The sequence below is a fragment of the Leptinotarsa decemlineata genome, unplaced genomic scaffold (genome assembly GCF_025532065.1).
Source record: "Leptinotarsa decemlineata unplaced genomic scaffold, Ldec_3_MD MMD2_tig00001064_RagTag_RagTag, whole genome shotgun sequence".
NCBI lineage: Eukaryota > Metazoa > Arthropoda > Insecta > Coleoptera > Chrysomelidae > Leptinotarsa > Leptinotarsa decemlineata.
The window spans coordinates 9944032-9967878 of record NW_027412558.1 but is presented as its reverse complement, the minus strand read 5'-3'; the positions used below and the strand labels follow the sequence as shown (position 1 = coordinate 9967878).

The following is a 23847-nucleotide window of genomic DNA, read 5'->3' as shown; positions in this document are numbered from 1 at the left end:
CATATATACATACATACAGGAGAAGCTAATATAAAGTGTGTAATGAAAATGAGAAATTAAAGTTTCTGTTTTTTTTTATTCATTTTTAATATTTTTGTACCACTTGCATTTATAACTTACGTAACATTAGTACAAATACAAGAGGTAAAAATTTAGAAAGTTTTATTTCTCATTTTTCATCATAAACTATTGAATAAAAAAATATTTTGCTATTTTTTAGTAGCAATCGATGTCGCTACATGATAGATGTTTTCACTTGTTATAAGGTTTTTAATTGTTATAAATAAATGCAATGTTAGAAGATTTCCAAACGAAATGTTTAGGGATCTAATCCAAAATGAATACTTGAATGAAAAATATGATTTTCGAAAAATAATTCGGTTCATATATTTTTTATTTTCAAAATGCATTTATCAATTTTTTGCTAAATCAGAATTAATTAATAAACCATTTTTTAACCAACCACTTTTCTCTTGAAATTTCTAAAAATGTTGTTTGGAAAATCTTTTGCACAATGTATTTGTTTATAACAATTGTTGTTGAAAATTGTTATTTGGTGTCTCATTCGCAATTTTTATTTAGTAATGATTTTGAGTGTTGATAAAAAAAATTGAAATTTTTTTTTATTTATCCAAATGGAATTATTTGAAAGCCTTTGAACAATAGTTCAAAAAAACTGAAGTACAAGGTTTCAATTTGAAACATATATTGATTTTTATATTCACGTGCAACTGGCGAGAAATAGTTAATAAACCATGACGTTGTTGATTGAAAGATTGCGGTCAATATTTTTTGCAGTCGGATTATTACTGTTCATTTATGTTTCTAATGTAATACCTGAATTTTTTGCACACAATATACAAGAGTTTGATTGAGATAACGAACACTAAAAACGCTACTAACCGTTTGAGTTTACTTCGAAATCAAAATTATAAAAATTGCCGGTATAGTTCCGTGAGTTCGGGGACTTTTTTAAAGAAATATCCTGCCCTTTAAGGACTATTTTTTCGAAGTCAGATATTTCAAATATTTTTTGGAATGTTTGCAACATTCCATTGCCGGTATAGTTCCGTGAGTTCGGGGAGTGTTTTAAAGAAAAGTCCTTAAACTGTCCTTTAAGGACTATTTTTTCGAAGTCAGATATTTCAAATATTTTTTGGAATGTTTGCAAAAAACAAAGCCACTTTTTATTTACTTAATTGTGTATAACTTTTGCAAATTTTACCAACTCCTGTTCAAAAGTTTCACAAAAGTTTTAGATGTCATTCCGAATAGAATTAAACTGATATTGGGATAAAGGCATAGGTGAAAACTACACGTACGTTTTTTTTAAATTTTTTTGACAATTTTTTTATCTGTAGTTTTTCCAAAATCAAGTGAAAACAATTAACTTAGCAACACTGCAAAACTCATTTTTATTGCATGGTTAAATTTTCTTCTTCTTCCTGTATTCTTGTGACAGCGACAGAAAGTGCCAACTTGTTTTTGTGGTCGATTTGATAGTTATTTCCGAAATTAAGAAACATTTCACATTACAGAACAAAAACTTTGAATTTTGTTGGAGAGATATTCGATCGAGTGGTACTAATTGAATACTGGAATAATATATTCATTCATTCATATACTTGTTTCTGCTTTACAAAAATCATGGTACTGACGTCACAGTCATCATTCGAAATTGAAAATTTTAGTTATTAATCCCTGATGAATGAACCGTTATAGAAATAATGAATAACACTGATTTTAGAATTTTTGTTCGGAAAGTGTGAAGGACTATTTTTTATCTTGGATATTAGGTTTCGATGAAATGACACACGTGAACCAGACTATATCTCGCATCTCAATTCCACGTTCCACAAGTCAAAGCCCGGGGATTTGTGTAAATATCCGCCATAGAATCTGTCCCGTTTCAGCGAAAGAAGAGACTCTGCGTGCATTTAGGCGCACAATAGACCACCCCATATATTATTTAACAAGGATCTATTGTTGTCTAGTTTCCAAGGAAGTGAAGGATCCTATTAGACGGCAGTGGATGCATATTTTTCGGGCCTTGTGCCGATATAGAACGACAGGGGGTAGCCTCACAATGTTGATATTGTTTGGAAAAATATTTTGAGGTAAACTGTGGGATTTAATGAGGATTGTTAGGGAGTGGGAAGAGCGACAGGGGTGCAGTTAAGAATAGAACGGTTCTGTGATGATATTCATTAGTCTGAATAGACAAATTGGTTAACTGTACCTAGAGCAGGGTTTATTGATTTAAATCATGATTTAATTCAATGATTCATGTCGTGATTTTTTTTTATAAAAATCAATATTGAACACGTTGCGATAATGCATTTCTGAGCTGGTACATTGTTTTGATGAAACAACACTTTTTTCTTAGCGAAATGCAGCCGTTTTTTGCTTGATTTCTTCACTCAAACGATGCAATAAGTTCGCATAATACTCGTCGTTGAAAGTTTCATCATTTTTTAGATGGAAATTATCCCACGCGCATTCCAAAACACCGCCTTCTTTGAGTCCATTGTTTTGATTGTTTTTTTGTCTCGAGTGTAAAGTGATGGAGCCATGTTTCATCCACGGTTATGAAACTACGCAATAATTCTGCTTTGTTGCTATGAAACTTCGCTAAACACACAACTGACACATCTTCACGACACTGTTTTTGCTCGATTGTGAGCAACCGCGGCACCCATCTTGCACACAGCTTTCTCATGTCCAATTTTTCAGATAATATACGCTGTACAGCATTTTGTGTAATGCCTACTGAGTCTGCTAACTTGCACACTCTCAGTCGACGATCATTCAGTACCGATTTGTGGATTTTCTTCGCCGTTTCTGGAGTCGTTACCACATTTGGTCGACCACTGCAATGCTCGTACGACCTCGTTTAAACTCTGCTTCCCAATATTTTACTGTTGTAAACGAAGGAACAGATTCATCCAGAGTAGAATTCAGTTCAGCTTCTATATTGGTTGGACTGCGGCCTTTCAACCACATAACGATGACCATTTTTCTTCATTTTCACAAATCCACCGAAAACGTACGCTATTGATGGCTGCTAAACAAATACCTAACAACACAGCGTCTTCAAACTTGAAACATATGCTTTATAGATTGTGTATTTTCTAATACAGTAAAAAACAACCGCCATCTCTAGGTCAGGCCAGCTACTTCTGGGACCACAGTAGTACTTGCCATTTATGAGCAGCTACGATTAAACTCGAAATATATCAGAGTTATTATCAATAGATGGTTTCTGAGAGAAGAACAAAAAATCAATGCTGAAAGTTTATTTAAAAACGAACAAAAAATAAATAAAAATTAGTTCAAATTCAAGAAATTAAATAAATTGTATTGTTTGTGGAACTTCTTAAAACAATCTTTCGGTAGACGTGGACTCTCTAAATAGTGTAGCTCTTGCGATTTAATTTTTTTGGGAACTGCTTGAATCTCTTCTTCAATCAAGGCGACGACGAATTTTTCTTTGAACTTCATCAGTTTTATTTTAGAAGAAGTTACTTTTTGAAAAAAATTGTGAGCATGGTTTATATACGAGTGTATCTCTATAATATGCAATGAAATCTTTTTGGGCCATCTGATAGTCTTTCTTAGAGACGAGTAGTACGAAAGCATTCGATCTGATCGGTCAATGTCAGACAATCTAGATATTTTTTGTATACATCATATTTTCCAGAAGTATTGTTCCGCTGTCTGAAATCGTTATAATTTCTGTTTTCTAATTTTACTGTGTGATTGTTACATGGTTTTTCTCGATCCTCAATTGTTTATGATAATTCCAGTGATGTACAGACATTTTTTTTAAACCGTATTGAAGCTTTCATGTAATTAGATTAATTTTATCATACTTCTATGGATTCCGGTAAACCAGAGAGCTTTATGTTTCACGATTTCACCAATCCATTTAATAGACGCGTTAGTTACTTAACTGATTGTCTGTGATATGTAATGAAAGTACCAAGATCTAGAGAAGAAACAACTCGAGTATTTATTCAGCTTGTCAGAAAAGTATGAAGATTTGTTACTGTCTTTACCAGTAGCATTTTCTTTAATATTGATATTTCTAAAGCCTTTGACCGTGTGTGGCATGAGGGTTTGCTGGCCAAACTTCGATTCTATGGTTTATCGGTTCATTTTTGTGTATGACTCTTCAGCTTCCTGAAAGAATGTTCCCTGCCAGTGGCCGTCGATGGATACCTCTCGAATACTTTCATCATCAACGCTGGTGTACCCCAGGGATCCATATTGCCTCCAACCTTCTTTAAATTGTATATAAACGACTTACTGAAAAAACAAGAATCCAATATGTTGCTTTGCTGACGACAACACACTTATCTCGTCATCATATTTGGAATCCAGAACATCGAAGAAAGGTTGGAGATTTGTCTCTCTTCTATAGATACCTTCACGGGAAGTTTTCAAGTGATTTGACACATTTGATTCCACCGAGAGCGGTACATATCAGAAATACGCGACGGACTGTGGCTGCTCATCGTTTTGAGGTTGAATTCAGTAACCCTTGAACTTCACTGTTCGAAAATTCTTCTATTCGGGAAACGTGGTTATGTGGAATAAACTACCTGTGAACGTTTTCCCAATGTGAATCACTACTTTCACACAGGCGCCGCTCTGAGAGCAAATAAATAATTTTTCTGTGTTTTGTCTTTAAAAAAACAATTTCTGAACCTGATATCCAGTTTAATAACTGTTAGTGAAAACAGCTACCAACTGAGAAAGAGCATAATAAATTTTACTGAATGTTACATGAGTTCATTGCATGTTGCACATAAACAGCATTTTGTCGTGAAATCAAAAAAATAAAATCTCCAACAAACCCGATTTATACTACAAAGGACATATTGTGAATATTGTAGTATACCAGTGAAAATAGGAAGAGTAGGAAAGTCAATATCTCATGAATTTAAAACTAATCCATAAATATTAACTACTTTTAGTTGTTCTGAGCTCATAAAGAATTCATAAACATTTGAATAGAACTTGAATTACTTCGATAAAAATAAGGTACTGTAAAAAAATGACAGTTTGGATAGTCAAAACAAAATAACTATACGTTCTATTGAATTAAAAGACATATTCTCGGTTATTCCTATCACGACACACTATTAAAGTTTCAATGAGGCAACGCTTTCGAAAATCATGACTATGAGACTAACGGCAAGATGACCAAGCAACTTATATTTAGCTGTTGAAATTTTGAACAAACGTAATTAACTGCGGTGCTTCTTTTTATCAGAAAGATGATTAGTTCATACAACTGACATGTGTGACTTAGGAAAAAATTTAACCCTGAAAAAGTGAGTGAAAATTGAAAAGTTTTAAAGATTACATTCATGACTGAGTTTTGATTGTCATTTAATACAGATATTCATATCGGAAAATCTAAAAGAAAACAATATGTTTTTGTAAAATATGAAACATTCAGCAAATCGATAGTAGTGATATGGTTTATCAATAGTAATTACATGGCTAAAAGTGTATAATTTCGAAATTTATAAAGTACCTTCGTAGATTTAGAATGATTTAACTCGAATTTAAAAATGGAAGTGACGTTTATTTCATTCTCCTAAATGATGTGAATTATGTGCTACAATATATAAAAATCGGACCCAAAATCAATCCATTTTCACATGCTTTTATTATTAGCTTCACCTGTATGTAAGTATGTATGTATGTCTGTATGTTTGTTTGTAACTGTCAGTATTGCTTGATCTATTCGCGGGCAGATGGCGCTGTACCTAACCTTCTTGATATAATTCGAACTCACTTTACATGTATTTCTTCATTTGAAAAAAGTATTTTGATTAACACGCGCGCCTGCTGCCTTATTTGTAAGCCTCCTTTGCGCGCCTGTTGTCTTGGGCTAGGTAGCTGATTTTCAGACTCCCTCTACGGAATCGGAAAATATCAATGGTCATTTTTCTAAACAATATACGGCTGATTGATCCCAAAGTTTAGGTAAAATAAATATAGTTTAAAAATACTAAAAAACACGCTTTAATAGCATACGAAACTAAAAAATGAAAAATATAGTTTAGAAAACTAAAAAACACGCTTTTAAAGAACATCGAACTAAAAAGTTAAAAAAAAAAGTTTTTATAAAAGCTTAAAACAATAACGTGCCATTTTTTTTGTATATCAAGCGCCCGTCGCTTTTTTCACATAATACTAGTATTTTTCTTTCGTTATTGTTTAAAGATTATTAAAAAAAATCATTTCAACTTTTCAGTTCGATGTTCTTCAAAAGCGTGTTTTTAAGTTTTTTAAAGTAAACTTATTGTAGAAAAATCTGACGTTGTCTGATTACAAAATACACGATATTCGCCTGCCTTCATTTAATGACGGATAATAATGCACTGGCGTAATTGTTTACTGTTTCATTTCTCTTATATTGATGAAGAAAAATGAAATATTTTCTACTTGGACACATAATTATGAAAAAATGTGGAAGTCATTTACAGAAGTTGGATAACATCATTTCGTTAAAAGTTTGCTTTTACAATTATCCCTTTTATTTATAATAAAAGTACGATGCCTAAACTTACCTTGTAAGTACCTTAATTGACTTTAAACATAATTCACAGTGTTTCATCCTTCTTTGAAAGGTTGTTATATTCAATCCATGGATGTCAATAACTTTTACATTATTTTTTATTTCGATTGATACAGTTTATTATATGGTTTTCACTATAAAGGGTTTCACAAAAACCGCGATACATGTTTCGTTATACAATTATTTTACGACTGAGATTGTATAGCGAAATAAGTGTCGCGGTTTTTCTAAAACCCTTTATAGTGAAAATCATAAAATAAACTTTATTGATGAGTTTCGATATAGATTTTCATCAAGTATCGGCCAGTTCTATTCAATTAGTTTTTTTCTCCTGAGAAAAAAGAGAGTCTTTCGACGCTGAAAGTAAAATCGATGGGGACCGAAAAAGATTACGAAAGATATTATTTAGGCTATTTGTAACAAAGAATCACGATTTTCATAAACTATACCTCACGATTTGATCCCCACAAACTTTATTTGAAAAATATATCACGACATAGACCTGTCGTTATGTCTCAAAAAAATTATTTTCAATTTAGCATCGATATTTATTCCTCTTCAAAAGGTTTGATACTAGAGAAGTAGATTTTTGAACATCCTTTAAATTAGAATTTCTTGTAGGTATTGGCATAGATATGTGGATGACGTTTTGGTTAGTTTTATATGTACTAAGAGACAATAAGATAATTTTCATAGGGATATTAACAAAATTCATGAAAACATTAAATTCACTATTGAAGTAGAAGCAGACAACCCAATCAATTTCTTGGACTTAACAATTAGTAAAATGAACAACAAACATGATTTTTCAATTTATCACAAACCGTCCTATACGGATATTATATACATTACGATACATATCAACACAAAGTAGCAGCCTATGATAGCATGATTGACAGATTAGTCAATGTTCCTCTTTCAATTGATAATTTCAATAAAGAACGTATATCATCAAGCAAATTGCAGTAAATGATGGGTCCAAAGCCGAATTAATGAACAAAATTCTTTCCAAAAAAGTCTACGCAGAAGCGCTTCGAGACGTTTTTCCTATTGATAAGTTAGTTAATCAAAATCATAGAGCTTTAACGTATTTTGGACAAACAACGGAAAAAGTGGCTTTATTTTTTAGGAAACAAGATATTGAAATTGAATATAGAACAAGTAATACGTTGGGAAAGTTAGTTAAAAATAATAAAGATAAAACATCCAAATTCGAGAAATCAGTAGTATATATAAATTAAAGTGTGGAACGCGCCCTAAGGTATATATTGGTCAAACTGGCGAAACATTTAGGAATCGAATACAGAAACATAATATGAGTTATGTAAATAGGAAAACAAGTTCCACATATTCAAATCATCATTTAGAAGAAAATCATATCTTGAACGAAGCGTTCGAAATTTTACACATAGAAAATAAAGGTTTGAAACTGAATCATTTGGAAGCAAATGAAATTATTGAACAGGTGATCATGCTCTACCTTAGGTAGAGGTTTAGGTAATTTGTTGGAGGTGGTCTCAATTATGGTTACCTGTAGTATATAAATATTAGTGTAAGAAGCAACTTGTAGTATTCAGATCACTGTTGGCAAAACTACGAAACATGTCGTGATATATTTTTCAAATAAAGTTTGTGGAGATCAAATCGTGAGTTGTAGTTTATAAAATTACTATGGATCTTCATCAAGTAACGACCGAATCAATCAAAAAAAGAATCACGATTCAAAAATTCCAAATCAGCAATTTCCAAACTAATTTTCATGAATTTACCTATTTTTCCCATAGTATGCGCGCATATTCCAATTATTTTCGATAATACTTCGTGAGTTGTAGTTTATAAAATTACTATGGATCTTCATCAAGTAACGACCGAATCAATCAAAAAAAGAATCACGATTCAAAAATTCCAAATCAGCAATTTCCAAACTAATTTCAATGAATTTACCTATTTTTCCCGTAGTATGCGCGCATATTCCAATTATTTTCGATAATACTCTCTGCCGTGTACGCCTTCCGTGACAACCATCCTTTCTAGTCGTTTCTCAACAACGCCTAATGGCAATTCACACCTGCCTTTATGTATTTCCTATCTTGAATAAACATAAATATTTGCAGACACGTTTCAGATTAGGTCCCTCTGAAACGGAAAACCGAGAAATTGCAAATAAAATCCTCGGAATTGCTTCTTCCTGTAACGCGTTATACGAAATTTCCACAAAACTTCGATAAAAAAAGCGGATATGTTCGTCGTTGATATAAGCGTGGGAAATGAATCGGAATCGATTGAATTAGGTTGTAAGGAAAGGGTTTTTCGCGCAACGGCTGAAGGTCGATAATGTTTTAGAAATTTACATTAAATCCCGATATTACAAGTTCGATAACATATTCTGAAAGATTGGAGCATTTTTTTAATGTCGTCATACAATAGCATCGGTCTTGCAGTGAAAGCTACAGTGAACAACAGAAGACGAATCTCGTTCGGTGGTACGTGTCAAAGTTTGGCTTTGCAACGGATCGCCTTGGGAAGATGATTTCATCGTCTTTAATTTCTTAATGAATCAGACAAGATTTTTGGGGTATTTCTGAAAATGTTGTTTCATTAATGTTGAAAACATCTGTTTCATATTTTAACAAATTAGTTGTACATTTCCAAGTCTCCAAAAAACATGCAGCCTCTGAGGGCTTATTACAATTTTTTGCTAATCTTTCCATGGCTATCACTCCAACAATATTATTTCAACTACCAGTTGGTATATAGATATTTTGTTGGATGTTTGTAATACTTTTCTGTATTTGTGTTTCATTGTTTATGACTTGCTTTCCTCCTATACTCCAGTGCATCAGATTCGCATAAAACATGATTGACTCTAACCCTCACACAGCTCAAATTTTACTATCACTATTTTTCGGGATTGAAACCCGTCGATTTTCCCCGTCAGGAATTTCTTCCTGACATTTCGCTGGCGCGAGTGGCTAGCATCTTCAGAGATTCATACACCGAAAGTAATCTCTGATGACTGGATATTACGGCTGCCTAAAGCGTATTTATGTTGAGTCAGGTAGTTTGGTGTGCTAATAACTCTACCTGAATTAGGTACCATTGCCTCCCGTACCAGTCGGCTATGGTATCCCTGGTCGGGGACAATGAGTTTCGTATTTTCAAACAGAATCCTATGGTTTCCTTCACTGAGTCTGCAGTGCCTTCCTAGTCTGCAGTTTCTTTCATACTCCTTCAGCCTTGTTCCCATGGATCTATTGGTGGTTCCGATGTATACCTTCCCACAAGTGCACGGTATGCGATATACCCCTACTGCTCTCTTTTCTTCAACCGACCAGAGACTGTTGTATCTTCTTGGTGGGTTTGAAAACCGCTTCAATGTTGTGTTTCCTCAAGAGTTTTCCAATTATGTCTACGACCCTGGGGACATATGGTAGATACGCATCTGAGCCTCCTCCCCGTTTTGAGTCGTGGAACTCTTCGGTTTCATGGCCTTGTTGATCTAGGGTACACTATATCCATTCGATCTCAAGGTCACTTGAAGACGTTTCAGTTCTTTCTCGAAATACTCTGGTTTACATATTCTTCGAGCCCGTTGAGTTAGAGCAGATATGACTCCTTTCTTTTGACTAGGATGGTGCGTGCAGGTATCTATCCGTGTGCGGGGGTTTTCGTTTCACTTTGTGAATTAGTCTAGCCCCACATCGTTCGATGACTTCATCTAGGAATGCTATCCATTGCTCGTCTTCAGTCTCCATGGTGTACTTGATGTTGACCGTTCAAGTGGTCTAGGAACAGGTTTAGAGCGTCCCTTCCATGTTTCCAGATAACGAAAGTGCCATCCACGTAACTTAGCCACAAGATCGGTTTTCATTCAAATCTGTCCACTGCTTTTTCTTCAAAACGTTCCATGAAGTTTGCTATCACTGGGGTAAGTGGACTTTCAATCACCACGCTCATACAAGATATCACTCCATTGAAATAAACTCTCCGGGATACATGCTTTAAAGAGTCCACTCAGAAACAAGTAGGCTAGCCCCTTCGAGAGAGGCTTCCAGTGGGACATTGGTAAACAAGGACACAACATCGAAGCTGACCAGAATATCTGTCGGCTCCAGAGTTCAGTCCCCAATTTTTCCAACGAAGTCTGTCGAATCTTCGACGTAGGAATTATTTTTTCCACATGGGGCTGGAAGAGCGAGGCCAGATGCTTCGCCAGGTGGTAGATCGGCGAGCCCGGGGCAGTGACTATTGGTCTCAGTGGCATGTTGGTCATTATTCATATCTTTTCAACCTTCTGAGGAAAGCTTTGTACCACTTGTAAACAATTTCAGTGATTCTGAGCACTAAATACCATTTTCTACAAAAAATTCGGTGCAAATTCTTTGATTCATTTTTTTTAAATAGCGGATAATCGCTGACCACGCAAAACACTAACTTTTATGGCTCTCGCTAACAAACTAAACATGCTTAATATATGAACATATGTTCACAATATCCACAGCATTTTCACTATCTGTAAAAATAATAGTCTGATGAGAATTTAACGTTTGACTGTATTGAACCAACATGGCTGACATTTCCGAGGTGAAAATGGAAGCTTTATTCGGTAGTTGCAAAGTATGGAAGTAAGTTGTGTAAGAAGGCAAAGCCGGTTTTATCAGATAACTCTGATCCTTCAGTAAAAATATAGATGAGAAAAATCGACTTGAAGATTTTATAAGCAATTAAGACATATCTTCGGTTGTGGTTATATTTTGGAACACAACTTCCAAAGAGCGATAAAAAATCGTTTGTTTTAACACTCCCTCATTCATCTATTGTTACAGAATAAAGACTTACAACTTTTGTGAAACGGGTGTTTGCAGCTACTATTGTTCAATTCTATTTATCGAACTTTATCCAAGTACATTCATTCCTGCGATGCAATGAAACCAAAAATCTAGTCGTTTCATTTCTTTCGAGTAGGTAATCGCTTCCAGGCGTGAACCGGAGGAAGAGATTCCCAGCGGTTTTAGACTCGCCTTCGGTGAAAAAATGTTGAAAAAGTTACCGCGAATTGCAGTTGGATTCACGTACGACAGTTCGCAAACATTATTAAATTTGTTTTAATCCTAGCGAGACCGGCGATAAATCCAATTATCTAAAAGCTTGTAACGATTTTAGCCGCTATGTACATCGTTAGAACACGTTCTGTACGGAAAGTGATACAATAGCACAGTCATCCAAGTCTACCGTTAGGCATGTAGTAACTTGAGGATTTCAAAAAGTTCAAGAACGAAAACCTTTCGGAACAAATGATAATTCCTGCAAAACTATTAAAAACAATCAAGATAAAACTTCAGTGTCGGATATATCAGCAGTAAAAGTTGACATGTAGTTCTTGTCCAATACCATTTATTGGTCAAACGGGGATACTTTTTTCCGAAAGTATAAAAGAACATAAACATAGTTTTTTAGAATGTGACGACCTTATTTCTACATTTGCAAACCATTCTTCAGCAAAGAAGCATGAAGTTCAATCAGAAAGTGATTTTTTTACACTTTGAAGAGGAAGTTTTGTAATCATATCTTTTTGAATGCTTACAAAGCAATAGTTTCCAAAATTAAAACAACTAAATTTGTATTTTAAAATTAGGAACGACTAAATTTGTTTTCTGACGTTGAAATTGGTGATTAGTGAAATGTATCACAACTTTTTTGCGGATCTAGGTTGAACAATAATTCAAGAATTAAATTATTAAAACAAAATTGACCCTTCTCAAAGTTTTTTAGATCATACACAGACACAAACTGGAAGAAAAACTACTACTTTCATATTGACATTGAATTACCCGAAAGTAATTATACTTTTGAAAACAACTACTTTTATATGAACATTGAATTATAAAAACCCCTTTTTCCTATTGACTTTGTACACCAAACATTCGTTATGGAATTGATTCAGGTATCATTCACAGGATTGCTACACAATATAGTGTGTGGTAGAGGTAAAATTTCACTTACATGGCACACTGTCATCCTCAATGTTTCGGGATAAAACACTTGTCTTATTGCCCTTTTCAATACCAATCTGAATAACATTACAAGAGAAAGCACTCAATCCATTCATAAAATTACGACCTTTTGTCAAAAATGAGTTAAATCTAATAATTTTTTCATTTACAAACTATTTATGATGAATGAAAAAAAATTGTGATTTTTTTGCCGTAGGAAAATTAAAATACCTGGAACTACATGGTTTGTGAAAGGATTTAAAAAAAAACGGGTTAAATTTAGCTTCAAAATTTCATGCATCATTTTCATTTTCATGCAAATAACATAAAAAGTGTATATTTCATAGAGAAATATGCCTATATCTAAATATTTTTTAAATCTATATTATTACTTTTTGAGTTTTTAAAGCACTCTTTGACCTGAATTTCTTCAAATTTCTTCCTTTACGGCATATAGATAGTTAATACCAGATGAGACCTATAATTATTGTGCTATGAAATTGTTACGGAAAGCTAACCCGAGTAAATATTTATTTAAAGGAAGATGCAAAATAAAAGAGTCGGGATGATCGATTATCACATGATCGTTTGCCTCCGATGAAAAATGTGATGTATGGGTAAAAATAAATTGAAATGCTATATGATGAAAAACGTATCCTTATTATAACCGATAACAAACAAGCTGGAATTTTACATGATTCAATTTATTCCTGTGGTGTTAATTTTGCCTCCAATGGAACCCTGATTCACAAATTTTTCAATGGCGTTTTACAGCAGCAATTGGAGCTTAACTGTATAGAGACTAATTGCTTTCTACTATTTAAACAAAAATATTCCTTTCAGTATAAGTGGTGAAAGGATATCAATCAGAGTTTAACCAAGTATATAGAAACGGGGTATCCAGTGATCACTGAACTACAGTGGTAACCTTTAGACAAAAAATGTAATGGATATTTTAGGTTATTAGGTATCCTTTCAAGCAAAATTCAATGATACGAAGAGCAAAACATTTCAATACAATAAAAGCGAATTATTTCATTTTTCAAGAGTTATGGATGAAATATTCAATATTCGGATTGATATAAATTGTATTCTCATATTTTCTTGTCTATAACTTTTTCCTTGTAAGTGTACAAATGAAAACCTTGCTTGATGAATCGGCATACAAAAAAGTCGAATAATCCCTCTTCAGAAGAAAGTTTCAAAATCTAATAATAGTGATTCTCCATTACATACAAAATAACCAAATCATCCTCTGTAACATAAAGAAACTTCAAACAAATATAAATACATTCACCTGTCTAGCTAGTTTATGGGATTAGATCAATCTTAAATTAAAGGCTTAGTTTTCCCTTCACTTAAAGTCATTCTAATGAATCCCTTTTTTTGTTTGGTATTAGACCTGTATATTTATGAGAAAAAGGAAAAGCTGAAAGTACAATTTTTATACGATAATTTTGTATAATAAAGGATGATTTTCTATTAGTTATCGATGTGACAGAGCAAATTTGTCTTTTAGAGTGACAAAAAGTCGTAAATATTCTTTGCAAGGATTGGTTGAATCGTCTTTCAAAATTATCCAAGAAGGTGCTGAGAAAGAATTGAAGACTACAGCTTTCACCCAAAAAATCTAGAAGTCAATCTAGTTCTAAAAACTTCATTCATTTTATTAACAAAACCACATATTTCACAAGTAGAATCATATATGAAGGTATTGGCTTCTCTTTGATTTTTACTGAAGTCAACTGAGAATAATCTTATTAGGTATTACTATTTTTTTTTTTGTAGATTTCTCAAGTATAATAGATGTCAAAAGTACACGCGGCATAATACACATATACTTCCTAATTTGATGGATAATTTCACAAAAGAAAGATTTAAAACTGGCTGCATAAGTAATCTTTCCAATCAGTGTGATCACTTCTTTTATTTGTAAAATATATACCTTCATCTCCAGACATCAAGTATTAACTTTTCCCACACTGGTTTGAACGGGAGTTCAAAGAAGACGTATGCTGCCTGATTTGGTGCAGATTCGCAACGCGTGGAAGTTCTTATTCAAGTGGAAAAACGACTTACAGTGTACTGTACCGAAAAATCACGCAATCCGAATACATAGAGGAGAAGGCGCGCCCATAAATAGTCTCGAAACATCAGAAATAAGCCAGCTATCATCTGAAGATGTGTGTGGATATTCAAAATCGAAACGTCGTAATGTAGCTCACGACAAATGGCAGACGACAAGATATTTTCGGAAATATTTCATTGACAATAAGATCCATTTGGGTAACTTTCCCGCTCAACTGAGCTAACAGCTCTAGATTATTTTCAGTGTTGAGGGTAAAACATTAATACCAACTTTGTTATAACCAAAGACAAGAAGACGGAAAAAACAGTTTGAATATATATTAAACTTGATGTTTTTTATTCTACAGTATCTTGTATTTGTGATATTTTTTTGTTGATGATTACAGTGAATCAAAAGGAATATGTTATTTGTATTATTTTCACGAACGTTGGGAAGTAATGGAGATATTTGAAAGATGAGCTTTTTCATTTTTTTCTTTAATCAGTATAACATTCGGTATATTATTATGTTTGTGGCTACAAATATTGGTTCTTATTGTTTTTAGGCTTTTTAGGTGAACAGCTTATACGTGACGTATAAAGAAAATATAAAATGTTTATGAAACAGATATGGATCATCACAATGTTGAAATATAGTTGAAAATAAAAATTCATAGTAAATTTATCCACTTGAAAATCTCATGAGAGTCTCTAAATCTAGATCACATTCAGGTGATCGACGTAATATTATAATATTACAAGTTGTTGCCCGTGGCTTCGCTCAGGTAGAATTCAGTTTGTCACATCAAGTTTTATGACAGACCATTTCAAACAAAGATACCATATTTTTTATCCACCAAAAACTTCAGGTTTCCAACTCCAAAACTGATGAGATTCAATATAATCTTTGAACCCCTGTTTTCCTCCCTGGGGGTGGAAATTGCTGATTCCCTTTCTTGATGCTTATTTACGCTATACAAAGAACCTACCTGCATATTTCCAGATTCTAGGTTCAGTAGCTTCAGTTGTACGTTGATATAAGAGCGCGCAACAGCTAGTAATTTATATGTTCACTTACAGTAACTGAATAAATATACCAACTGCACTAAGTAATGAATAGCTTCGAGAATTGAATTAAGTTACCTATAAAGAAATTTGCTAAACTAACACAATCGTCAACGACGTCTGTCCTCACGCATCTGCCCCGCATTCGGGTCGCGTTCTCGCTGATGGCGCTTCATTGCTTAGAGCGCCCCTGTACCCCCGCACATGTTACCCGTCGTCTTACAGTAGACGCTACGCATATAATCTTACTGCGTTGCGTCAAGTTTATCTTATCGCGATAACTTTCAAACGATTCATCCAAATTACTTAGTGTAACAGCGTTGTTTGAGATGTTCAGGATATAAAGAATTCCAAATTCAGTTCAAAAACGTGTCAATGTGTAAGCAGCACAACCAAAACAATAATCTATCTATTTCCGCATTGTCGTCATCCCCCTGAAGTTATTTTCAGCCAGGTAATTCTTCGTTTCACTTACGGTTGCATTCACTAATAAGTGAGTCGGCCTCTTTGTGCCGTCTTCGGGTAGATTTCCCGTCTATTTTTACTTCCATGTCCGTGGAATTTTTATTATTCGAAGCCTCAACGATTATTGATTTGTTGTATATTTCATGCACTGTATTTGGCCAACTTTCTGAATAAAGTAAAGCTCGATTGTATGTTCGATTACTTTGGAAACGTGAAGGACCGCCTTTGACGATGAATTATGTAAAATTCAATTGTCGGTTCGTTGTGAAACTCCTGATGGAAATTGCTGTTTGGTTAATGTTTCATTATGGTTGAAACGAAGGCTGGGAAGTTTGGAAAAATTCGACTATTTTCGTCTCGAGTAACTGCAAGATGAACTCGTTATTACTACTTTTATGAGAATAATAGTGCATGGATAGCCATTGGAAACTGTTTACCTTTAATTTGATTTGAAAGTCTGAAGAAAACATTTTTTTTGAGAGAGATTTTCTCCACTCACTGAACTGAAGTGAATTAAAAAATTGCTACACAACACTACTAGGTGATTCATGAAAAAATACTAATTCTGCAGGACCTCGACGGCCAATCCAACGACCGGGAAAAGTAGTACTTATCCAAATAGTTTCTTACTTCTCTGGAGTAAAGTGGTGGTGCTCCATCTTGTTGTAATATAATATCCATATCGAATTCATTAGGATTCGCCTTAACGATTTCAGTGATGAGAGGGTCAACAATAGTTTTCAGCATATTCAAATACTGTTGAATTTTGATTAATAAATAGAGGTCCTACAATATGGTTTGTCAATATTCCTGCCCAAACGTTAAATTTTTCTGGATATTGGGCATGTGTTTCCTGGAAAACGTGAGGGTTGGTGTCAGTCACTCCAATAACGGCAATTTTGTCTGTGAACATTGCCGTTTAAAAGAAATGTACATTTGTCACTAAAACAAATATTGTGGAAATAAGTAGGATGCTTTGAAATGGTTTCCGTCATGATTTCGCAGAATTCTGTTCTTCGATCAGGGTCGTCTTCAGTTAATTGGTGTTTCATTTTAATTTTGTATGGATGATCTCTATTCCTCTTCAAAAGTCTCCACACAGTAGAAGGAGACACCTCACAAACATTCGAGACGGAATAAGTAGACTGTTAGGATTTACTACCATCTCTTCAATTATTTGCACTTGCTGTTCTTTCGGAATGGACGGATGACCTGGGAGCTTTTTGTTATGTACACTACCGGTAGTTGTGAATTTGGATACAAGTTCCCTCAAATATTTTCTACAGATAGGACGATTCGGAAAACGTTCATTGAAAATCCTTAAGGTCTCGTGAAAATTACGTGTCGCACCGTAAATAAAAATCGCTTCAATTTTTTCTTCTAATGGACGAAAATTGATCTTTCTACTAGTAAAACCGAAAACTAAATGAGAATATTCTGACTGTACAATGAAGTTCACTGTCGTACTGACATTTTTTGTCATTTTTATCAACAAAAAATAACTTAACAAACCTTAAATGGTTGTTGGAATTGCCATATAGCGGACAAAAAAGGAATATTTCTAGAAATATCGATATTAATGTGTTTGTCTTCAGGAAATTATAAAATGTTCCGGCATTTTTTAGTAAGTGAAGATATTGACTTCATATTTTAGGGTTGCGAAGTATTCATCAGGAGCTTCAAAATGATGTGTCACAAGACCCCCCTTTCCATTTAACTTTTTCCCCAGATGGCTCCCAATCGATATTTCGTAAGTTTCGTAAGTATTCATGCATTAATTTCATTATCCTAAATTTCACTTTTTTGAGTTGACTCGTCGAAAAAATAAAAAGGGTGGCATTAAAGAAATGCACTGTATAGTTTTTGTTGGGAAGATACACGTAGTGATGAATAGAAGTTTATAGCCGAATTAACTTTTCTGGGTAGAATTTTTTTCCATTTTCTATTGATATTGTTTCTATTGTTTATTTTTCAGATTGTGGAACGTTGAAAATCCAATAAAGTTCAAAATAGTTATTTATGTATCAAGGGAATTAGGAGGGCCTTAATTACCGATGGCAAAGTTTGCGTCCCGAGGGCCTCTGGCCCGAGGGACAGCAATTGCCTGAGGTTATTAAGGCTCATTAATTCCCGTGGTACATAGATAATTTTATTTCTGACCGATTTCAATAAAATTTTGTTCATTTTTGAAACGGAAAATGTACCAATTCATTACCTTCCCGGTATATTTGAATCAGGTACCGTTGATTATAGTAGAGTTTTCTTGTTGCTAGGTTGTTGCTATGTTACTTGTTTATAAACAGAACTTTGTTATCAAGCTGTGTTTGCGGTGAAAACGTGTTTTCTACCCCAAATATAATGGAGGATATTTTGAAAAAAGCTGAACAAGCAGAGAATCATTAATTCCATCGAAAAGTGAAGCCGTATACCAAAAAGAATACAAGATATATCTGGACTGGCTGACACGGAAAAATGTTATGCCAAAAGATGTCACTGAAAGTGTATTTCTGGCATATTTTCAAGAACTGGTAAGGAATTTTCTATGTTTTTCGGTAGATTTGGTAGTAATTGTGTTTATTCGTTTCAGTCAGAAACGTATAGTCCGAATTCTTTATGGACTAAATGGTCAATGCTAAAATCGATGGTGACTATACATGAGAAACGAGATATCACCAAGTTCAATGAACTACAGGCTTTTTTGAAACGGAAGAGTAAGAGTTATAAGCCGAAAAAGTCTGCTGTTTTATCTCCTAAAGATGTTATCAGATTCCTAAAGGACGCTCCTAATGATATTCATTTATTGCATAAGGTAATTTTTTTCTTATTTTCCTTTTTGTGTGTATTTATTTCCTTTTTTTTTATAGGTTGTTTTGATTATGGGTTATTTTGGAGGATGCAGAAGTCAGGAACTTTTGAATATGAAGATATCGGATATAGAGGGCCGGGATTCCGTTATGGTAGTGAACGTACCGGAAAGTAAAACTGGTGTATCGAAGAAATTTACAGTTGTGGATGAAAAAGAGTTCTCCGCTTTGCCTTTATTAAGACTTTATATGTCTTTGCGTCCTAAAGGTATTGAACGATTTTTTTTGAGCTTCCGACAAAATAAATGTACATCTCAGCCAATTGGAAAAAACATGTTTGGGAAAATCCCCAGCAAAATCGCAATGTATTTAGGATTGCCAAACTCATCTTCCTATACGGGACATTGCCTTCGTCGCACTTCTGCTACTGCTCTAGCCAATGCAGGAGCAACTATGACTAACTTAAAAAGACACGGAGGTTGGAAAAGTTCCACGGTGGCGGAGGGGTATTTGGAGGATAGCATCGAATTGAGAAATAAAACGGCGCGTATGTTGTCTACTTTGTCATCAGAAGAGGCAGGTACCTCGACTGTAGTGAACAGAAGCTCCAGCCATACAAAAGAAGAAATTGTTTCCAGTGGCGGAAGTAATTTTCAGGGAACATTTCAAAATTGTACATTTATTATTTGTAATGACGTGAATAAATAAAATATGGTTCAGTTTTCATTTCTATTTATTTTTACTTGTGAAAGGTAGAGGGAATTATAAAATCTATAATGTCCCAAGGGAGTTATGACCCTCTTTATTGATAGCGTAACTATGACGATATAAGCTTATAATATCTCGGTCAGAAATAAAAGAATTAAGAATTATCATAAAATAAAATTACATATTGAATCAAATATTAATCAAATTACTTCATAAACACCAAATTAAACACACAAAAACACTTGTACCTACTGCGAGGAAGACATTCCAGGACTATGAAAAAAAATATAAAATTACTGTATACGCCGTAACGACCAAACTACACTTTCCCCAATAATTGCTGGTATCGAAACAAACTATGGATTTTGATAAAATGATACCCATAGCCTACTACGATCGGCCCTATCTAGTCCTTCAATCTACAATCAATTATCAATTCACAGCATAAAATTCGAATGAAACATCTCAAAATTACATAGCTGAAAACCTCTCAGTAGCCTATGATGAATGCCGTTCTACCGAGCCGAAATTATAGCCTACCACCGAAAATCAAACACTCTCATAGGGGACCATACAAATCGCTAACAAATAATGAATATCACTCTAATTATTATTATGAATATCTTGCGGGACAAATGCGAGAGACGGGCATGTCCACGTGATTTATTTTTCGTGAAAGGGTTGGCTTTAAGAGCCAATAATGCAGGGAGTGTCGGGTCAATTATAATAATGGTGTCTGGAGCTATTGTGTTTTAAAGTATTTCGACAGGGAGTAATGGGAAAGTAAAGGCCCATTACGTGATTCTTTTCAATTAGTTGTTAGGGGGAAGTGGAAATTAAATATGGCGGCTGGAAGATCAAGATTTATTCGAAGCGAGTCAGGCTTCAGGAGTCGTCGTAATTGGGAGATGACAGATTATAGTTTCATAATTTATTTCTAGGCCCTATTTTTTGACACGGGGTCTGGTTTTTAATGTACGGACACGAGGTTACAATGTTTCAAACGTGTTTCCAGCAAAGAAATTCAAATTTACCTTGTTAGCTCATATCTTCAAATATTTCTTAGAAGTCCATCAACATTAATTTCTACACCAAGTGAACTTTGTAAATCATTTTATCATTTCAATTTTAAACTCTGCTATGTTTTAAATACTCAATATCTAATGTTTTATATCCAATTTTGTGAGTCTATAATTTACCATTTTTATTTTGCTTGCCCTCAATTCGTTAAAAAAAAAATAAAAAGGTGGATTTTGGTTCGACCGAGAATATTTGCTCATCACCATCAAAAATTATTGTTGATCTTTCATAGTCATTACAGTTCTTCAAAGTTTTTATTATCTTCAGTCATTTCATGACAAATCATTCATATACTTGTGAATACCGCATTAATTATGATAATAATCCTTCTAAGACATAATAATCGTAGGCTTTTGAAAGTCAACGAAAAGTTCCGCGGCGGCATATGTCTATCTTTAAAGGATGATTTACTATACCTAGTTTAATTTTATCATCAATGCAAATTAAATTCTTTGTCCCTTAAAGGTAGTGCTACTTTTATGTTCCAACAGTCTCGATGGAGTCTACCGATAACTTTATCGAAGAAATGCCTTCTTGCCTTTTCTATTTTGATGGCAAACAATGCGATTATTATTAACGTCACGGGTATAGAGTTACAAGTAGCGTTTCCAATTTCCGTTTTCTCTTCGCCTCTGGAGTGACAGTCAATGGAATCGATTCATTTACGGAGGTATTGAAGTTCTCCGTAAATAGATATGATTTTGCTTAGAGATCATTTATTGTATTGCGAACAGTACCTACTTAGTCAAATTTTTTGTTGGGCATTAGCTAAAACGTGCATTCGGGCATTATGAATAATGTTGCGTTATGCATATGTGCAAAAAAGGAACAAAAAAAATTCGGCAAGTCCTAGTCCAACTCTTTGAAAATTGATCTCACTTGATTGTTCATTGCCGAACGAAAAAGTTGCAGTTGGAAATTCAAAGGTGAACTTAGTTCTCAGTAATCTCGTCTATATTTCAGTAATTCCTTTCCACAACTTTTTTTATTTCGACTAAGAACGGCTCATAACATCAATATCAAGAACATTTGGGGGTCAATCCATATCAAGTGATCAAATCCCAATTACCTCACAATTTTTTTCTGGGTTGATATTGTTACATTAGTTACACCGGTGAAAAGGAAACTTAAATATGAAAAAGAAAAAAATATATCTCTTTTAGTTTTTTCAAAATCTTATTCCAAAGTTTAAAAAAAAAACGTTTTCGTACTTACACGAATTTACGTTTTAATTAATATCTCTTGATTGGATTAAGATAGAAAGGTAAAATAAAAGAAATTCTGTTTAGAATTGAATTAGCTTTAATTTGATATACAACATGATAGTTTTCAAAACATTTAATATTTTCAACTTAAACTCAAAATTTCAAAACCAAATTCCAAAAAATGCATATGATTGAAAATTTTCAAAAAAATACTGTATATTCCTCATGTTATTACTAAGATGTATACAAAATTTCAGGTTGGGATCTTAATGGAATCATATCCAAAACTGAAATTGTTTATATTAAAACGCACAGTGTTCAAGATTGTTTAAATCAAACTTGACTTTTTTGTGATTTATGGAACTCTTAATGCTTGTTACTAAACAGATTTTATTAATAGGTGATTTTAATTGTAATCAAATATTATTAACCATTAGGCCTAATTACAGTGTGTTATACTTTTATATAAAATCAGTCTGCATAATTTAAATTATCTCAATATCTTTACAGCAATATTACTTTTGTTCAATGTCATTTATTACAAACTAATTTTTATTTAGAATAGGCCCTTAGTTTCAGATCCACAGAAAACAAATTTACTGTTTAATACTGATAAATGTGATTATTTATTTGTTTGTTGTAAAACAATGTGGGATGAGTCAGAGGAGTGTGGGAGATCTTTTCATGTCTCTACATGAACTTAACTTGTAGAGACAGGAACTCTCTGCCATTCAAGTTGTACTTCAGTTACAGCAGTCAGTATTCTTATGCACTAGTGAGGAGTGAGTTGTGATTGTGAAAGTAAAGTGAATATTAAGTTTTACAGTTTTAATTCTTAATAATTATGTCCAGGAGTTTCAAATCTGAAAAAAGTACTTCTGAATCACTTTGATGAAGGTATGATAGAAGCAATCACATACAAACAATGGTTTCCTGTTGACAGATGCACATTCGAGACATTTTGCAAGACTGTGATGGAAGAATTCATAGAGAGTTTTTGCGAACAACTTGTTGCACTAAAGAAACATTCATTTATATCTACACAGCAATCCAAGTACTACAAAGACTTAAAAGAACAAATCCAAGAAAATGAAGCAGTTGTAAGTTTGGACTTTTCAGAAAACTATTCTTTCGTAGTGCAAGACGAGGCACAGTCCTTCCACTGGAACAATGATCAAGCTACTGTGCACCCTTTTGCTGTGTATTACAATGAAAAGGAAGAAATCAAATACACAAGCTTTGTAATTATTTCAGAATGCTTGATTCATGACTCGATAGCTGTCCATTTATTTCAAAGAAAATTGATATCATTTTTGAAAAGTAATGTTCTACCTAGTTTGAAAAAGATTTATTATTTCTCAGATGGATCTGCAGCGCAATACAAGAATCGAAAAAACTTTATTAATATCTGCAGTCATGAACAAGATTTTGGAATCAAAACAGAGTGGCATTTTTTCGCAACTGCCCATGGCAAAGGAACCTGTGACGGACTGGGAGGGACAGTCAAACGGCTTGCTGCAAAAGCAAGCTTACAGAGACCCTACGACAAACATATTATGACTCCTCTGCAACTATTTCAATGGAGTGAAGAAAACATTACCAGTATTAAATTCGAATATTGCTCAAACTTGGAGTATTCAGAGGAAGAATCTTTGTTGAAATACCGTATAAAAGAAGCTGAAACTATTGAAGGTACTCAACAATTTCACACTTTCATTCCTCTAAGTTTGACTGAATTAAAGTGTAAAATATTTTCCTCAAGTGATGAATCAAGCATACAAGGAATTGTGGAAGGTGGTAAATCATTGACATTGGATGAAGTTTCAGGTTATGTCACATGTGAGTATGATAGGCGTTGGTGGCTG

At 33.7% G+C, this 23847-nt stretch overlaps 2 protein-coding genes across 5 annotated transcripts in view; one reads left to right on the top strand and one right to left on the bottom strand.

Moving 5' to 3' along the window:
- The window catches only part of LOC141482425 (uncharacterized), a 391773-nt gene extending 371926 nt beyond the window's left edge, over positions 1-19847 (top strand). The window contains exons 1-3 of one of the 2 annotated variants that reach the window (XM_074175651.1): positions 18182-18713; positions 18773-18994; positions 19050-19846. In XM_074175651.1, the coding sequence (XP_074031752.1) occupies positions 18663-18713; positions 18773-18994; positions 19050-19697 (921 nt within the window). In that variant the 5' untranslated portion in view covers positions 18182-18662 and the 3' untranslated portion in view covers positions 19698-19846. Of the gene's footprint in view, positions 1-18181; positions 18714-18772; positions 18995-19049 lie in introns of those variants that run through there. The other variant, XM_074175650.1, reaches the window with a different exon arrangement.
- Positions 1-23847, bottom strand: part of LOC111503577 (rho guanine nucleotide exchange factor 10) — a 432407-nt gene that overhangs the window by 384189 nt on the left and 24371 nt on the right. The gene's annotated exons all lie outside the window — the stretch shown is intronic.